This window comes from Camelina sativa, chromosome 14 (genome assembly GCF_000633955.1).
Source record: "Camelina sativa cultivar DH55 chromosome 14, Cs, whole genome shotgun sequence".
NCBI classification, from domain to species: domain Eukaryota; kingdom Viridiplantae; phylum Streptophyta; class Magnoliopsida; order Brassicales; family Brassicaceae; genus Camelina; species Camelina sativa.
Window position 1 is genome coordinate 5444933 of NC_025698.1, and position 15212 is coordinate 5460144.

The following is a 15212-nucleotide window of genomic DNA, read 5'->3' on the forward strand; positions in this document are numbered from 1 at the left end:
TTTGGGTACCCATTAAACCCGAACATATAAACATATTTATAATATTTATCATTAATATAATGCAATTACTTCAAAATTATGATTATAATTTTGAATATTTCATTTAGTTTTATACCTAAATATCAAAAATAATCGAAATATCTAAAATATTTTGTTATGTAAATCAAAATTTAACTAAATTTATTTAAATTTAATTATATTTTTTTTGGTACCCGGTAGTTCGGGTACTAATCGGGTTCTAAAATTTGTAACCCAAACTGACCCGAACCCGATAGTACCCAAACCGAACCAAACCCATATATCTAAAAATACCCAATAAATTCTATTTTTCTAAACCCGTTTACCCGAACCCGAATAAGTAATACCCGAACCCGAACGGGTTACCCGAATGCCCAACCCTATTTTCTAGAGTGCATACGGAACTCCACTATCCAAATTTCCCAACCGAACCAAGTCTTTCGTCTTTTTGTTGTACACACTTTAGCCTTTAGGTGCCATGTTTACGATTTTTTTTTTTTTTTCTTATTTTGTCAAAAGGTTGAACATTACTCATTTACTCCACAATCCACATTAGAAGTACGAAAAAAAAATATATACGGTGAGAAAAGGATACAAAGTACAATACAAGATTTCCGTAATACACGCTACATGAATCTTTGTTCAAACTTGAACAAAATCGGTTATGAGAGCACTCGAGTAGGCGTTGACACTTTGAACACTTGGACACTTGGTCTTGGTGGGATATTGGGACCCTAATATATTTTCGTATACAAGTACAAAATAAGTCACATTCAAAGGACATTACTGCAATTGAAAAAGTTGGGACTGTGACATTGTAGCACACAAGTGCACAACTAAGTTAACCATGCTCTCTCTCAGAGACTTGGGAATATATGAAAGACAATGCATATATGACTAGTGGTAAACAAACAGGATATTTTATGAAAGCCAAAATGAATATCAATCAAAGATATGTGTGTTCAGTTTCCAACAATTTACCCTTTTTCGTTCTCACGAACAACTTGTTTCATTGCTCTAAGTAATTGTAGTTTCTATAGCAAATATCTCATGACACTTATCTAAAATAGATATCTCCACAATAGCTGTAATATATTCAAATTAAAGCCGTTATCAGAGCACCAAGGGGTTTGACTCTTACATAGATAAATTGATTTCGGTTTGGTTTTACATTGGTTTTGGAATTACAAATTGATTTTGGTTCGGTTTACATTGGTTTTGAAAAGCAGAAACAATTTTAGAAACAAGTGCGTTAAATTAAAAATAAAGGTGACGAGTTCGATCCTCGAAAGTAACCATATCTTAGTTTTTTTTTTTTTTTTTTTTTTTTTTTAGTGGNCGCACTCGTAATCTCTTCCACAAAACTGTGACAAAGAAGAGATCAGTGATTGATTACTCGATGAACGTTCTAGAAAACGAAGAGAAGCCCGAGAACGAACACGTGGTTGAATCGGCTATGTCATCGGCGGCGGCGATTGATGGAGTTGCGGCTTTGAGATCGGTGTTTCAGCGAGTAAACCAAGCGGCGGAGAAAGCGGGTCGTGTGTCGGATCGGATACGGGTCGTAGCGGTGAGCAAGACGAAACCAGTTTCTCTGATTCGTCAAGTCTACGACGCTGGTCATAGGTCTTTTGGTGAGAACTATGTGCAAGAGGTCATCGAGAAGGCGCCTCAGGTTCTCATCTTTTTTTGTTGAATCCTTTGGATAATTGAAAACTGAGTAGAGAGAAAGAGTCTTGAATTTGATTTTTTTTTGGAAATTTTGCAGCTTCCAGAAGATATAGAGTGGCATTTCATTGGGAATTTGCAGAGCAACAAAGTGAAACCTTTACTAAGTAAATTTGGTTTTTTTTGCCCATTTCAAAAGTCTTACTATCATTAATACTTGGTTCTTCTTCTTCATGCAATCAGTTTTTTGAGTTACTAATTTGGATGTTAAAAACTCCACACTTGAGTTCTTCAGTTCGTTGGCACTAAATTTGGTTTGAATATGAGCCACTTTGTTTCTGAAATCTCTTAGTCTTTGGTATGTTCTGTTCTGAATTCTTTGATTTGGTTGCATGATTGATTAGCTGGAGTGCCTAACCTTGTGATGGTGGAAAGTGTTGATGATGAAAAGGTAAAAAAGTTCTCTTTTTTGTATATTGTAAGAGAAGGGTTTTGTTATTTGGTTTGTAACTGTTCTATAGCTCCTTCCAGGTGTTAGATAGCAAAAACATGAAATCTCATGGGTTTGTTTTGATGTGATGACAAGTAAAGATGCATTGGGAGTTCAATTAGATCAAACCATACTAACTTATGAATGAATATACATGTGCCAATCTCTGATTTTGTTTATATTTGCTTCATAGATTGCAAATACGCTTGATCGTGTGGCTGGAAACATCGGAAGAAAGCCCTTGAAGGTCTTGGTCCAAGTGAATACAAGTGGCGAAGAGTGTAAGAGTCTGAGAAATTCTTCTTCAACTTTAATTGTTTTCCAGCTTTCACCTTTCTTAATACTATCTGAGGTGATCATCCTAACTGAAACTTCCAGCTAAATTCGGCGTGGAACCCTCAGGATGCGTAAGACTGGCGAAACACGTGAAGGAAGCATGCTCCAATCTCGAGTTTTCTGGGTTGATGACTATAGGGATGGCTGATTACACTTCAACCCCAGAGAATTTCAAGGTTATATAATCTGTTTTGAACCTAACATGTTTGGTAATAATTTAGAACACTAAAAGGAGCTCACTTTCGTTTTTTATTATATATCTGTTTAGTTGCTTGCGAAATGCAGAAGTGAAGTGTGTAAGGAGCTTGGAATACCGGAGGAGCAGTGTGAGCTATCTATGGGGATGTCTGGTGACTTTGAGTTAGCCGTAAGTTGTTGTTGATTGTTGATTCAAGTAAAAAAGTTCTGAGATCTGCTCAAAATGTTAAGAGTTTTCTTAATGGCTTTGGGAGTTACAGATTGAACTGGGAAGCACAAATGTGAGAATAGGGTCTACAATTTTTGGGGCGAGAGAGTATCCTAAGAAGAAATGAAGTAAACTGGCGGGTGCTGAGATTGATTTTTAAGTCTGAACAAGAGCGTGAGGTTTTTAATGGTAAAAGTGTCTTTTTAATTTGTATACGCATTGTATTTGCTCTGCTTTTGCTTGTGACTACATTACAAAACAACATCTTGTCCTTGCTATTATTGATTCGACTAAACCCGTAATATTTTTTTTTATTTTTTTTATTAGAAGATAAGCGTCAAAAAAATATGGATAGAGAGATTAGAGTTTTGAAATCACAAATTCGTTAATGGAAGTTTTCCCCTTTTTTGTTTTTGATTTGCTAGCTCGAAGTCGGTCGTAGCTGAGGTGGACCGTGTGTATATATGGTTGTATATGTTACTATATTAATTGAAAAGTACAAAAATAAATCTAACCTTTAAAATATAGAAAATTACATTAAAATGTCATTATAAATAGTTAAAGAAAAAGATAAAATCATTAAGGGTAAAAAGATAATCAGTCACTGACTAAACAATTTAGTGTTACATAGGTATTCACTTCCTTTAAACAAGTTTGTTTTATAACAGTATCCTATATACAGTAATACTTATCCCCTCAACAGAAGAAGAAGAAACAAATTATAATATCAATTTAGCTAAAGAAAATAAAAAACATATCACGTTGATAATGGTAAATCATACATATTTACCGAATGTTTATCCCATTAACAGAAAATAATATTTTTTATATTTTTTCGAATAATTCCTTCACCAAAAGTAAGATTATACTAATAATCTTTTTTTTTAAATGTTAGTTACATCCTTTTACCATATTTCATATCCATAGCAATCATTGAATGATATTAACAAAAATTTAAACAATTTTATTTATCATTACATGCTAATATTTTATTGACAAAAAATTTCCATTAAAATATTTCTCTTGACAATTACGATTACCAACTATATACAAATATGTCAATTTAAAGCTACCCAAATACAACAACGAATTTTCAATTTAAAACAACATTATCTAAATTTTGTATTTTTTTTTTTAAAAAATATAGAAATTATTGTATAAACAAACAGAATTTATAATCACAAAATATTACAAATAACATAATAACAAAATCTATTATTACAAATTTACATCAAATAAAAAATTCAGTCCACGGTCTACCTTAGATTAATACCTAATATATATTTAAAGTCTCAATCCTTTGCTGATTAATAAATTATATAGAGACAAGACAATGTCCAACATACATTAAAAATCAAATTTGTCAAGTGTGTTTGTGTTTTAAATGACAAAAGTACAGTTGCCAAATGAGATTTGCAATGTTTGTTCCTATCCACTATTGTTTTTAGACGCAATTATGGATCGAAGTTTAATTAATCTGAAAACACATCGTTAAATTAAAAGATCAGGTTTATCCAAACTTTCTCATTGAAATTGTTTTGATCTCACTAAAAACAAATAAATAATAATTTAGCTTTAAACTCAATATTTAATAATTAAGCCATGTGGTGTTGGTAATCTTGGCTCACACCTTGAATTTAAATATGTGTTTTGTTGATCTGGTTCAAAACTCAATAACATGAATTTTGAACATGAATGGTACATGAATTTTCAATTGAAATACAACTTAGATATATAAACGCATTCTTAACCACATCACTATATATGAAATCAAAATCAACATTGTAATGAGGTTGTCTACTTCAACATAATCAATAACAATTTTAACATTGTATCCAAGATAACCATAATTTATGATGTCTAAAATTTTGAAAAAGGAAGATTCAGTTCACAAACTACAATAGCTCACATCAACAAGATTTTATAAATGAGGTTTATTGGTGAGGGTTAATCATCTCTTACAAATTCCAATGTAATTTGGAGATAAATTAAATTTGAGTAAGAAGTAAGTAAGAATATACATAAATTAGACATAACTTTGTACCAATAATCGGTTGTGATAAACTGATAATATGTTGTAAATCATTACCATCCATACACATCCACATATAATCGATATTGTTGATACTTGTAAAAGATGAATAAGCTTACCTTGGCTAAACACTAAATTTATTTTATCTAAAATTTTGAAAAGGGAAGTTTTTCACCATCATTAAATTCACAGACTACAATATGTAAGAATCTAGACAATAGATTCAAAACTTACTAAAAAATAATTAATCACTTTAGCACGTTGGTTAAATTTCTCCAAAAAAAAATCAATGATTTTCAATATATTCAAATATAGAAGGTGTAAAAGTTATGGGTTTAAGCCCAACTGAAAATAAAAGCCCAAATAAAAGTAAAACCCTAAAAGAAAGAGTGCAGGAGAAGTCAAGTTTCCGATGAGATGTCGGCCACGTGAAGAATTTGTTCTAAGGGGAGGGACAGAGCTCGCGAGAGAGCGACAAGACACAATGTTGAAAAGATATGGTTCGACTGTGGAATCGAAGCGAGATCGATCGAGTGTGGAATTGCTACCACACGATGTTGTAGAGCTCATCCTCGAGAGGCTTCCTGTGGAGTCTCTGGTGAGGTTCAAGTCTGTATCAAAGAGCTGGAAATCCACCATCGAGTCGCAGCGTTTCAAGGAGCGACAGTTGATCCGTTGTAGGCAATCCCGAGGTATAGATGTTCTTTTCGTGTCCTTTGGTGATGATGATGATAATCATGATGATGAAGCTCGAAGGAGGAAGATTGTGTTGGGGTCTTCAGTAGTTTGTACGGTTAGGTTCCCTACGTTTGGCACCGCAGCTAGCCATGGTAGTTGTGACGGTGTGCTTTGCCTTTACAGTATCGACAGACCGAGTTTCGTGGTGAATCCCGCTACTAGAGGGCATCGAAGTTTCCCTCTTTCCAGCGTTCAACAGCTCAATTTGGAAAGGTATAAGAAAATAATTAATGTTTGACACCCCATGTCCCAAGCTTGGATTCGGTAAAGACAAAGTAAGAGGCACATACAAGCCCGTTTGGTTGTATAATTCATCTGAGTTTGGCCTAGAAAACGTTACCACTTCGCTTGTGAAGTTTTCGACTTTAGCACCAACGCTTGGAGGTACATTCTCCCTGCTTCTCCCTATCGGATTATTTCTTTCCATTACCCCGTGTATCTAGATGGGTCACTTTACTGGTTCACTGAGTGTGAAGAAACCAAGGTTTTATCTTTGGATCTCCACACGGAAACTTTTCATGTCATCTCAAAAACTCCCTTTCCGCATGTGCGTGACCCGCCTGGCGACTTCATCATGTGCATCCTCGATAACCGCTTGTGCGTGTCCGAGAAAAATTGACCCACTCAAGTCATATGGTCGTTTGATTCTTCGGGCGGCAACGAGCCATGGAAGAAATTGTGCTCCATTGATCTCACGAAAACTTTTACTTGGTTGGAAGCACTCTTTCCAATAGCAATTTTAGACAAGACTAAGTTATTAATTCGCGGTCGTTCGCACTTGCAACCAGTGGTGATACATGATCTCCATACCAAATATAATGATGTCCTTTTCACACCTACCACCAACGGAGATTGTGTTTTTTATTCCCCAAGTCTATTCTCTGTTTAATCATATTAATTTGTCTTTCTTTTCTCTTATTTGTTGTACTGATGAATTAATTTGTAATCTAACATCTTCTTCATTTTTAATTTAAAGATGATTTTCTACTCATCAGGAAGTTTTCGTTGGCTTCTTGTTATTATACTCATCTTGAGAGGTTCGACGCATAACAAAAACTTGTTCCAACAAGGTGATGCCTATGAAGCGGTTATGAAGATGTTTAAAAACTGTTCCACTTCTCTGACTGTTTACAGTAAAACCTCTATAAATTAATAAGGTAGGACTATGAAATTTTATTAATTTATAAATGTTTTAATTTATCGATAAATTAATAATTATTAATTTATCAATAAATTAATAAAACATTAATTTATGAAGATATTTTCTCATTTTCATAATTTTGAAAATTTTCTATTACAAAATAAGATACTTTTGTTATCATTCACATTTTAAAAGAATTTTTTTAATTTATATAATCTTGGTATCGCAATAGGATGAATGTTAATTGTTTACTAGAATTATATAGGTAAAAATGATAAATGATAGAAATTTAAAGTTTACAAGAAATTGCTAGTAATATATTTCATGGTAATGATGAAGTCGAATAAGATATTATGATACCTTAGAACCAGTTAGTAAAGAAGTAATTATCGAATCTAAGACTCTCTACAATTTTTGGATGCGATTTGAGAAGATAAATAATGAAAAAGATTAGAAATGAACTCTATTAGAATGCAAATTAAAGAATAGCCAAATAACAATAGAGCCATATTTCAATATATATATTAGTTTATTTGATTATTAATTTATGATACTGATGAGACTATATTTTTACATAGGATTTCCAAAAAAGTTATTATCTTATTATTTTATCGAAATGTATTATTTTTTACACCGGCCCAATTTGGGACCAAAAAAATTTATTAATTTATAGCGAGTATTAATTTATAGAGGTTATAGTGTATTAGTATTATTGTTTTGTGTCGCTCGATAGGGCATCACCTTGCTTGAAAGGTTTTGTGAAGATATGTTGGTTACATGCGTCTTTGCCTTCGGATTTTAATTGTGTAGGTTTTTACTAGTACAACAATACGTCAATACCGAAGCAAAATTGTAAAGTAAGCGTCATATATATATAACCCACCAATGAACTAACCTCCAAAAGATCATTCGAATTGAGACATTGTTGGGTGGGGGTCATGTTGGATATGATTAGTTTACTAAAGAGAATCGAAGTCGTTTCTTTTAATTATAATAATCTATAATAAACTAAAAAGAGTCATGTCGGTGAGTGTAACTTTATAACAAAAAATAAAATAAAAAAAACCTGATTTTAAAGTTGAGTTTTGAAAATTAGCCATTAATAAGATTTTGACATATGTCATATTATCAATTTCAGATTTTAACATGTATAAAAGTTAATATTTAATTAAAAGAATTGGATTACAAAAAAAATATATTTTGTTTTTTAAAAATATTAATAATGTAAAAAGATAATTTTCAAAAAATACAGAATTTATAAAAAAAAAATACAAAGTTTATTCAAATAATTATAAGAAAATTATATATACATATTTATTTCATAAAATTTGAAATTATAATATTATTTCCTTATTTTTAATTTTAAGTTATTAATTCTACAAAAACAAATATAGAAAAAAACATTAAGGAAAATATATAGATAATTATTAATTCTAAATTTTATAAATACTTACATCTATATAAACATAAATTGTCTCATATTTAAATAATTTATTCAAAAACATTGCTTTCTACTTTGCTTAATTGGAATTTTGTTTTCTAATGGGAAAGTAAATTTTTCTTATTTTTACTAAAATTTTCTCCTACTTTCTTCTTTTTCAGTTGGGAATAAGTAAGGTTAATATATTGAACCAAAAAAAATTAATATATGCGTATTCTTTTCCTAAAACTGTATTTTAAAATTTATTGTAATATTTTTAGATTATTTTATTTAATTGATATTTTTATCATTGAATTATTTGGAATTTAGAATTTTCTATTGTTTCTTAAATTATGCCAATTTTTTTTTCTTTCTAATTTCTCAATCTTTATTGGTTGGTCATAAACCCTTTTTTCTTTACAAACATAATTGTTACCATTATTCATTCAATCATAAAGGAAGATAACGAGTAAAAGCTCATCAACCTAATGAATGGATAAAATAGGCTAATCAAACACAAGTGTACAACAAACATAGATAGATAGATTGGATAAAGATAAATCGTTGTTGATAGATCCATATGAGCTCAAGCACTCTGACACTCTGGTTTGCAGAAAGGTTTAAAAGAATTGATTTGGCCGTATACGTCACCAAAATGCACTTATTTTTTTGGTCAAGGGTCCTCAGAGAACTTCATGATGAGTGACCTTCCTGTAAGTGATTGTCGGAACTGTGAGAGTGATGACAAAACACAGGAAAAAATCATTTGTTGTTTTGTAAGGTTGGTAAACAAGTTTTCAAAGTCTCCTATACGTAACAAACCGACCATCGAATATGAGTGGGTCTACGAGCCGGGAATAGATGTTGAGCGCATTTTGGAAGGTGGGCCCATGGACTGAGAGTGGACATGGTCACTAAGCAATGTGGCGTTTGAGGCGTTACAGAGACAGAGGTTTCGTCATGGTGTGTCAAACACTTTCACAAATACATTGGGAAATTTAACATTAGTTACTATCAAAAGATTTTGTAACGTTAGAAAAAGGTTTTTACTTTCATTGGTAGTCGGAGCAAGCCATTTTGGTACAAAACTATATCTAATTTATATAGATTGGTTGTTACTAATTACAGTAAAACTTCTATAAATTAATAACGTTGGGATCATGACATTTTATTAATTTATAGTGATATTAATTTATCTATAAATTATTAATTTATAGATATATATTTTAATTGTTTTAATTTTTAAAAATTATGAATTGAGACAATTTTAGCAAAATAAGATTAGATTTTCTGATGTTATTAATTTAGAATTGAATTTGTAATATTTAGAAAACATTATTGATAATGAATTATAAATACTCTATAAAAATATCAAAATCAAAATGGTACATATGTAGAAATTGAAAACTTAAAAAACTTAGCTATTTTTATGACATGTTATAGAGTATTTTCTATCATTATAGTTTGAAAACACAACATGACAATTATTTTATAGATATGAGTTCTATGAGAAAATTTTAAATTTTAAAACATACATATATCAACGTATATATATATATATATATATTTAGATGATTATTAATTATTGATATTATTAGAACTATATTTTAGATGAAAATTTTCAAAAAAGTACTATCTTATTACCTTATCAAATTTTATTATTTTTTACACTAGGATTTGGGACCAACCAAATTTATTAATTTATAGTGTATTAATTCATGAATTATTAATTTTTGATGATGGTTATTTAGAATAATGGGATAGGGCTCAAATTTTGGGTGTTCAAATCTCACTAACTCAGATTGACAAAGCCGAAAAAATTATCTCCGATTAATTGATCTAAAGCCAAATTTTTTTTGGGTACTAGTAAATTTTTTTTTGTTCTTGGAAAAACATGAAAATTTGTATGCGAAAATCTTTTTTCTAATTCATTAGGTTCATCATTGCCAATTTGACATTTTTTGCTCTAATAATAAATAACAAACAATTTGTTCATTTGGGGCTTTATACACCCAAATCTTATTATTGGCCCTTATAAATTTGCTACGATGCTAGTTATAAAGAATATTTAAAAAATTGTCCCAACAACATCTTAATCTTTTTACCAAAGGAAGTCACGTACTAATTGCTTTGGGAGTTCTGCAGTATAAGTAAAACCATATCTAGCACTTGTCTTCTAGTCTAGTGTATGCAACATTGTTTGGGTAAAAAGCTTACTCTCACAAGCAAGAGTATTGCAACCTGAGTGGGAACCAAGTAGCAATTGTTATTATGCTTATGTTGCATACAAACTAGCTTGCAATACACATCAATTTGGAAGACATAAATCTGTTTACAATATCAAAAGAGCACATACAAGAACTGAAAGAGAGAGGAAATATAAAGAAAATATATGTAAACCCAGGAAAGCAAGATTGAGTGAAAGAGAAACTTGTAGTTTTCTGCAGAAGAAGGGACAATGACAATGGTAATACATACTCACCACAGATCCATATAATGCAATATACATAACATTCTTCATCCCAATAAGCAATAACCTGCATAAAGAAACAATGTTGTGTCATAGATGGGAAACACAAGTAAGAAAACGTAGTGTCAAAAAGAAGAACTTCGAGAACCATAGTAAACCTTTCCTTGAAAGAGGAAACACAATGGCTTAACCAACAAGCCTTGAACTTGAAGCCTTTGGTGTGAGGCGCAACTACACAAACAAACACAATCCAATAATAGTTATAACAGAGAAATGAAAACAAAGAAAAAGCCAAAGCCAATCATGAGTCTGAAACAGAGAAATGATAACAAAGTAAAAGCAAATCCAACCAAAGTTTAAAACTTAAGATCAAAGCCTAAAAGTCTAAAACTCTAAAAAAAATCCGTCTCATCATCTTCCACACAGACTTCAGTATCCTCATCTCCTCCTGTGAAATCTTCTTCAGTTTCATTATCATCATCTTGAGTTTGGAGACAGGTCTGTGTGAACTATTTTCTATGAGTTTGGAGACAGCTTAAACCATAAAAGATTGTAATCTAAACAAGAGGAAAAGTCGCCGATTTACAAACTTAATTAGCTTTTAAACACCAAATCAAAGAAGTTCATATAAATCTACTCTTGACTGAATCAACTAGAATTAATCAATCAATCTATCTCAGCAAAAGAATCAGAAGGTAGAAGAGTTACATTGGTCATATTGATTCAGTCAAATATCAAAAAGCAGTCAAGTACCACAAATACGGATATTTTGTAAAAAGAATGACCAAGTTAGAGTGAAGTAGTAAGAAACAAGAGAGAACTTCGAATCTGCAGAGAGAGAGAGCTCCACTTTGATCAACTGAATTTAGCCAAAACCTAGAATTCTCTCCTAAGGTATTTCAATTTCCTACTTCAAACGAAAAAAAAAAACTCAAACCTCTCAAAGAGTATCCTAATCAGACACTATAGTAACTTCACAATCTTCCTCCATTCTTCTTCAATCTCTGGTTTTATTACTCTCATTCCCAGTTAAATCACACTAATCAAGAACAAAACAGGCTCATCCGCGGTGGCGATTTTTAACGCCAGTGGTTAAAACGATGAAGATGACGATTAGTATCAGTAATCAGTGGTCGTCTAAAAGCCATCCGTCTCAGGTTTTTTGGTTGATCGAAGACGGGGAGGTCAAAAAAATTACTTGTGTTATGTCGGTTACTTCTTTTCTCAACATTACTTGTACCTCTTAGGAAGAGTGGTATAACACTTGCTAAACGTAACGTATTTTATAATTGAAGCCAGTTTCCTCGGGGAAATTTAGCACCCAAACAAGATTCCAAAGTAAAAGAAAATTCATTGAGTTGGTTTCTTCTAAGCGTCATATATAAAATCAATTAAGTAACACTCATGAGGGATTTCTATAAATCAATGCTATGCCCTACTCTATGTATACTCTCTGTTGCTTGACCTACATGATAGGTTATTACAACTTTGCTTACACTGTTGCAGAGTTATAATAAGGTTATGTTTGTTGATGATCCTATTAGTCCTTCGCTCACAATGCGCATAGCAGCTTCATTCGTGAACTTCCTTGCAAAAAGAAAGCACGGGACTGGTCTTGAATCCGCCTTACACCATTCAGTTCGAGATTCAGACTCATAATAGACATGGTCTAATTTCTGCCCCCAAGAAAAGAACGAGAACGACAAAATTACTCAAAGATCTATTTGGTTGTGATTTTGATCACCAGTAGAATAAGATTTATGTACCTTTATTTCTTTAATTTCCTCAGGGCCAGAGTTTTCAAATGTGAAAGTGACGGGATGCCAAGATTTGGCTTCATATTTTGTAGCCGAAACGTTCCATACAGTATATGTCACCGTTCGTCGTTCCATTTCACTCTCTAGTCCTTGCATCTGAAAATATCAGTTTGGAATACATTAACCAATATGGAACTATAAAAATGGGAGAGATTTTTCTCAGAGAGGATTACCGTAAGCAATGTTTGCACATAGTGTTCATCGGGGATGCAGTTGCGCCGTTTCTGTTTCTGAGTTCACATCAAACATAAAAAAAATCCACCAATTCATTATGAAAGAAGAGTTAAAAGCATAGACAGTATTGAGTTTGTTTTGAAACCAACACAAGAATCAACATAATTGGTTGGTTCAGACTGCTATAAAATGAAAAATCTCAACTTCGAAGTATCACTTACAAGAAACAACCATGCCTCATTGGTACCTAAAGGTGGACATCTCTGCAAACCAAAAGAGAAATCAACAAATAAATATCTTGCTTCTTCAGCAAAAAAAAAGAATCAAGATTGACATTTCACTTAATGCTTAACGGTGAACTGGTTGCTACTCAATGAAAACTAAACAGTCACGAGAGGAATGGAATATACGTAAAGCTAAATCTTTACCTTGCAGAATTCCTTAAAAACTGGGAATACGTTACCATCATTTACAATAACCTCTGCATGATTTCTGATCAAAGCTATCCACTGCAATAGATAAAACAAGGATGAGATTATAAACTTTATGAACTGCAAAAGGAACCTCTTGTCCCTCACAACCTGATGCTTAAATTTCCAAAAGAAACTCAGGCTTCAAAAATCTTGGTAAGCAATCAAATTCAGCAAAGTTGTTTTCATAAGCAAGACAGTGAAGATAGAACCTGGGATCCTTTTCGCCATTTATCTTCAGGTATCACAGGAGACATTTTCAGACTGTACCGTGTCTCTTTAGTATGAAGAAAACTGCAAATAGAAAGCAAGAATCATAGTTATCAATCAGGCCATATATGTCAAGTCTGAAGTACTAAGAAACCTCATCAAAAAAATTCAGAGTTGCATATCTACCTATCCACAAAACTCCTCGGTGAAGAGATAAGATAACTGTATATATAGCCAAAGTCATATAATGGAGCACATCTGCAAAACAGACGAAAGCAAATTGAAATAAGTGCGTAAATCACATATGTACAGTTCAGCAAGCAAAAGGGAACTCGAACTCAATGGAGTAATGCTGAAAGAAGAAGAAGCACACCTGTCAGAGAGAAGAACAAATCTTTGATTGGACTGATCCTCTAAAGCAGAAGCAAGCAACAATCTTTCAGCTGCAATCATGCTTGATTCACCCCATACTACCTATATAATAAAACACACTCATCCTAAGTTTTTCAATTCAATCCACTCTTAATCCTTAAGAACAGTCCTAAAAATGAAGACTCACCTTAATGCTATTGTTCAATTGGCGATTATAGAAATACTTAGACCGCGTAGTGTCTTCATTGAACACGAAACCAGGCAACGAATGTACATAGATTGAGAAATTAGCATGATCCACACCCTACAAATTCACCAGAATCAGCAATTTTGAATTTATAAGAGTTAAATCAAAAGACATGGGTCTAATACTACGAGTTGGACCTTGAAGAAACTATCCCACATAAAATCAAGAGGGAGATCACGGCGAGCTAAGAAAAGGAAAGCGAGCTTGGGACGAGGATCGCCGGAGTATTCACGGAGCCGGGTGGTGGTGGTGGTACGAGATCTCGCGACGACGGAGAGCGGCAATGTCGAGACGGAATGGTAATGTAGTTGGATCCTTAAGAGAGCGAAAAGGCAAAGCGCGGCGGAGAAAACGATAACGAGCTTCCATCCAAGCCAAACGACGCCGCCGCGACGTGACGACGGAGGCTGAATCTGCGGCTGTGGTTTCCTCGTCATCGTCGTAGTAGTACCTCGATAAAATCGCGATCATTCGAGTCTCTCACTGTCTCCCTCTCTATAAGGTTTTGTGAAGTCAAAAAAAAGTTCAGAAGAATTGGAATTAAAAACATTTGAGAGAAGAAAGAAAGAAAGGTAGACGAAGATGGTAGTTAGAGACGGTGTAAACCTTCTGAAAACGACGTCGTTAGGCGCGTACACGTTTAAGTTTGGTGGGGTCTACGTTAATATGAAAAAATTGAAAACACTACGAATATATGTCATAAACTCAAAATAATATGGTATGTTATTTACAATTTTTTGACTATGAATATAAATAATATCCAATACATAAAATGTATTTTATTTTCTTTCTAAACAAATAGAAAATATTCAACTTTGAGGTTTAATGTACATTATAAATTATAATATAAGGTAACATTGATCAAAAACTAAAATAATAACCAAAAAAAAAGAAGTCAAAACAGGGTGTCTACGGCTACTACACATTTTATGATGTTACAATATCGCAACCTTTTCATTTGCTCTTCAAAAGAAGATTACATCAAATATTCCTCTGCCAAAAAAACCAATGGCTTCCTCCAATTCAAAAAGTTACATCAAAATCCCCATTTGAAAAAAAGGAATCATTGTTTTCAAGAGACGCATGTTACATAATATACATAGGGAGTTTTACTAAACTAGTACATAAATCGTTGTTTATTATTAGAATGGGGGTAGGTAGATTTGCTTATAAATGCCAAAACAGTCTTTGGCGGAATGTGTT

The 15212-nt window shown here is 32.5% G+C and overlaps 2 protein-coding genes and 1 pseudogene across 2 annotated transcripts; 2 read left to right on the plus strand and 1 right to left on the minus strand.

Annotated features, from left to right (window-relative positions):
- Positions 1332-3244, plus strand: LOC104739843 (proline synthase co-transcribed bacterial homolog protein). The gene is made up of 7 exons (XM_010460309.2): positions 1332-1693; positions 1787-1853; positions 2091-2137; positions 2370-2457; positions 2555-2688; positions 2781-2879; positions 2971-3244. The coding sequence occupies exons 1-7, from the start codon at positions 1418-1420 to the stop codon at positions 3043-3045; spliced, it is 786 nt and encodes a 261-aa protein (XP_010458611.1). The 5' UTR covers positions 1332-1417; the 3' UTR covers positions 3046-3244.
- On the plus strand, positions 5435-6577 carry LOC104743236 (annotated as a pseudogene).
- Positions 12056-14569, minus strand: LOC104739844. Its single transcript, XM_010460310.1, has 10 exons — positions 14147-14569; positions 13950-14066; positions 13764-13864; positions 13577-13648; positions 13393-13474; positions 13139-13219; positions 12932-12973; positions 12710-12766; positions 12486-12632; positions 12056-12395 (listed from the first exon to the last, which is right to left on the minus strand). Exons 1-10 carry the CDS (start codon positions 14444-14446, stop codon positions 12228-12230), a joined length of 1167 nt encoding a protein of 388 aa, XP_010458612.1. The 5' UTR covers positions 14447-14569; the 3' UTR covers positions 12056-12227.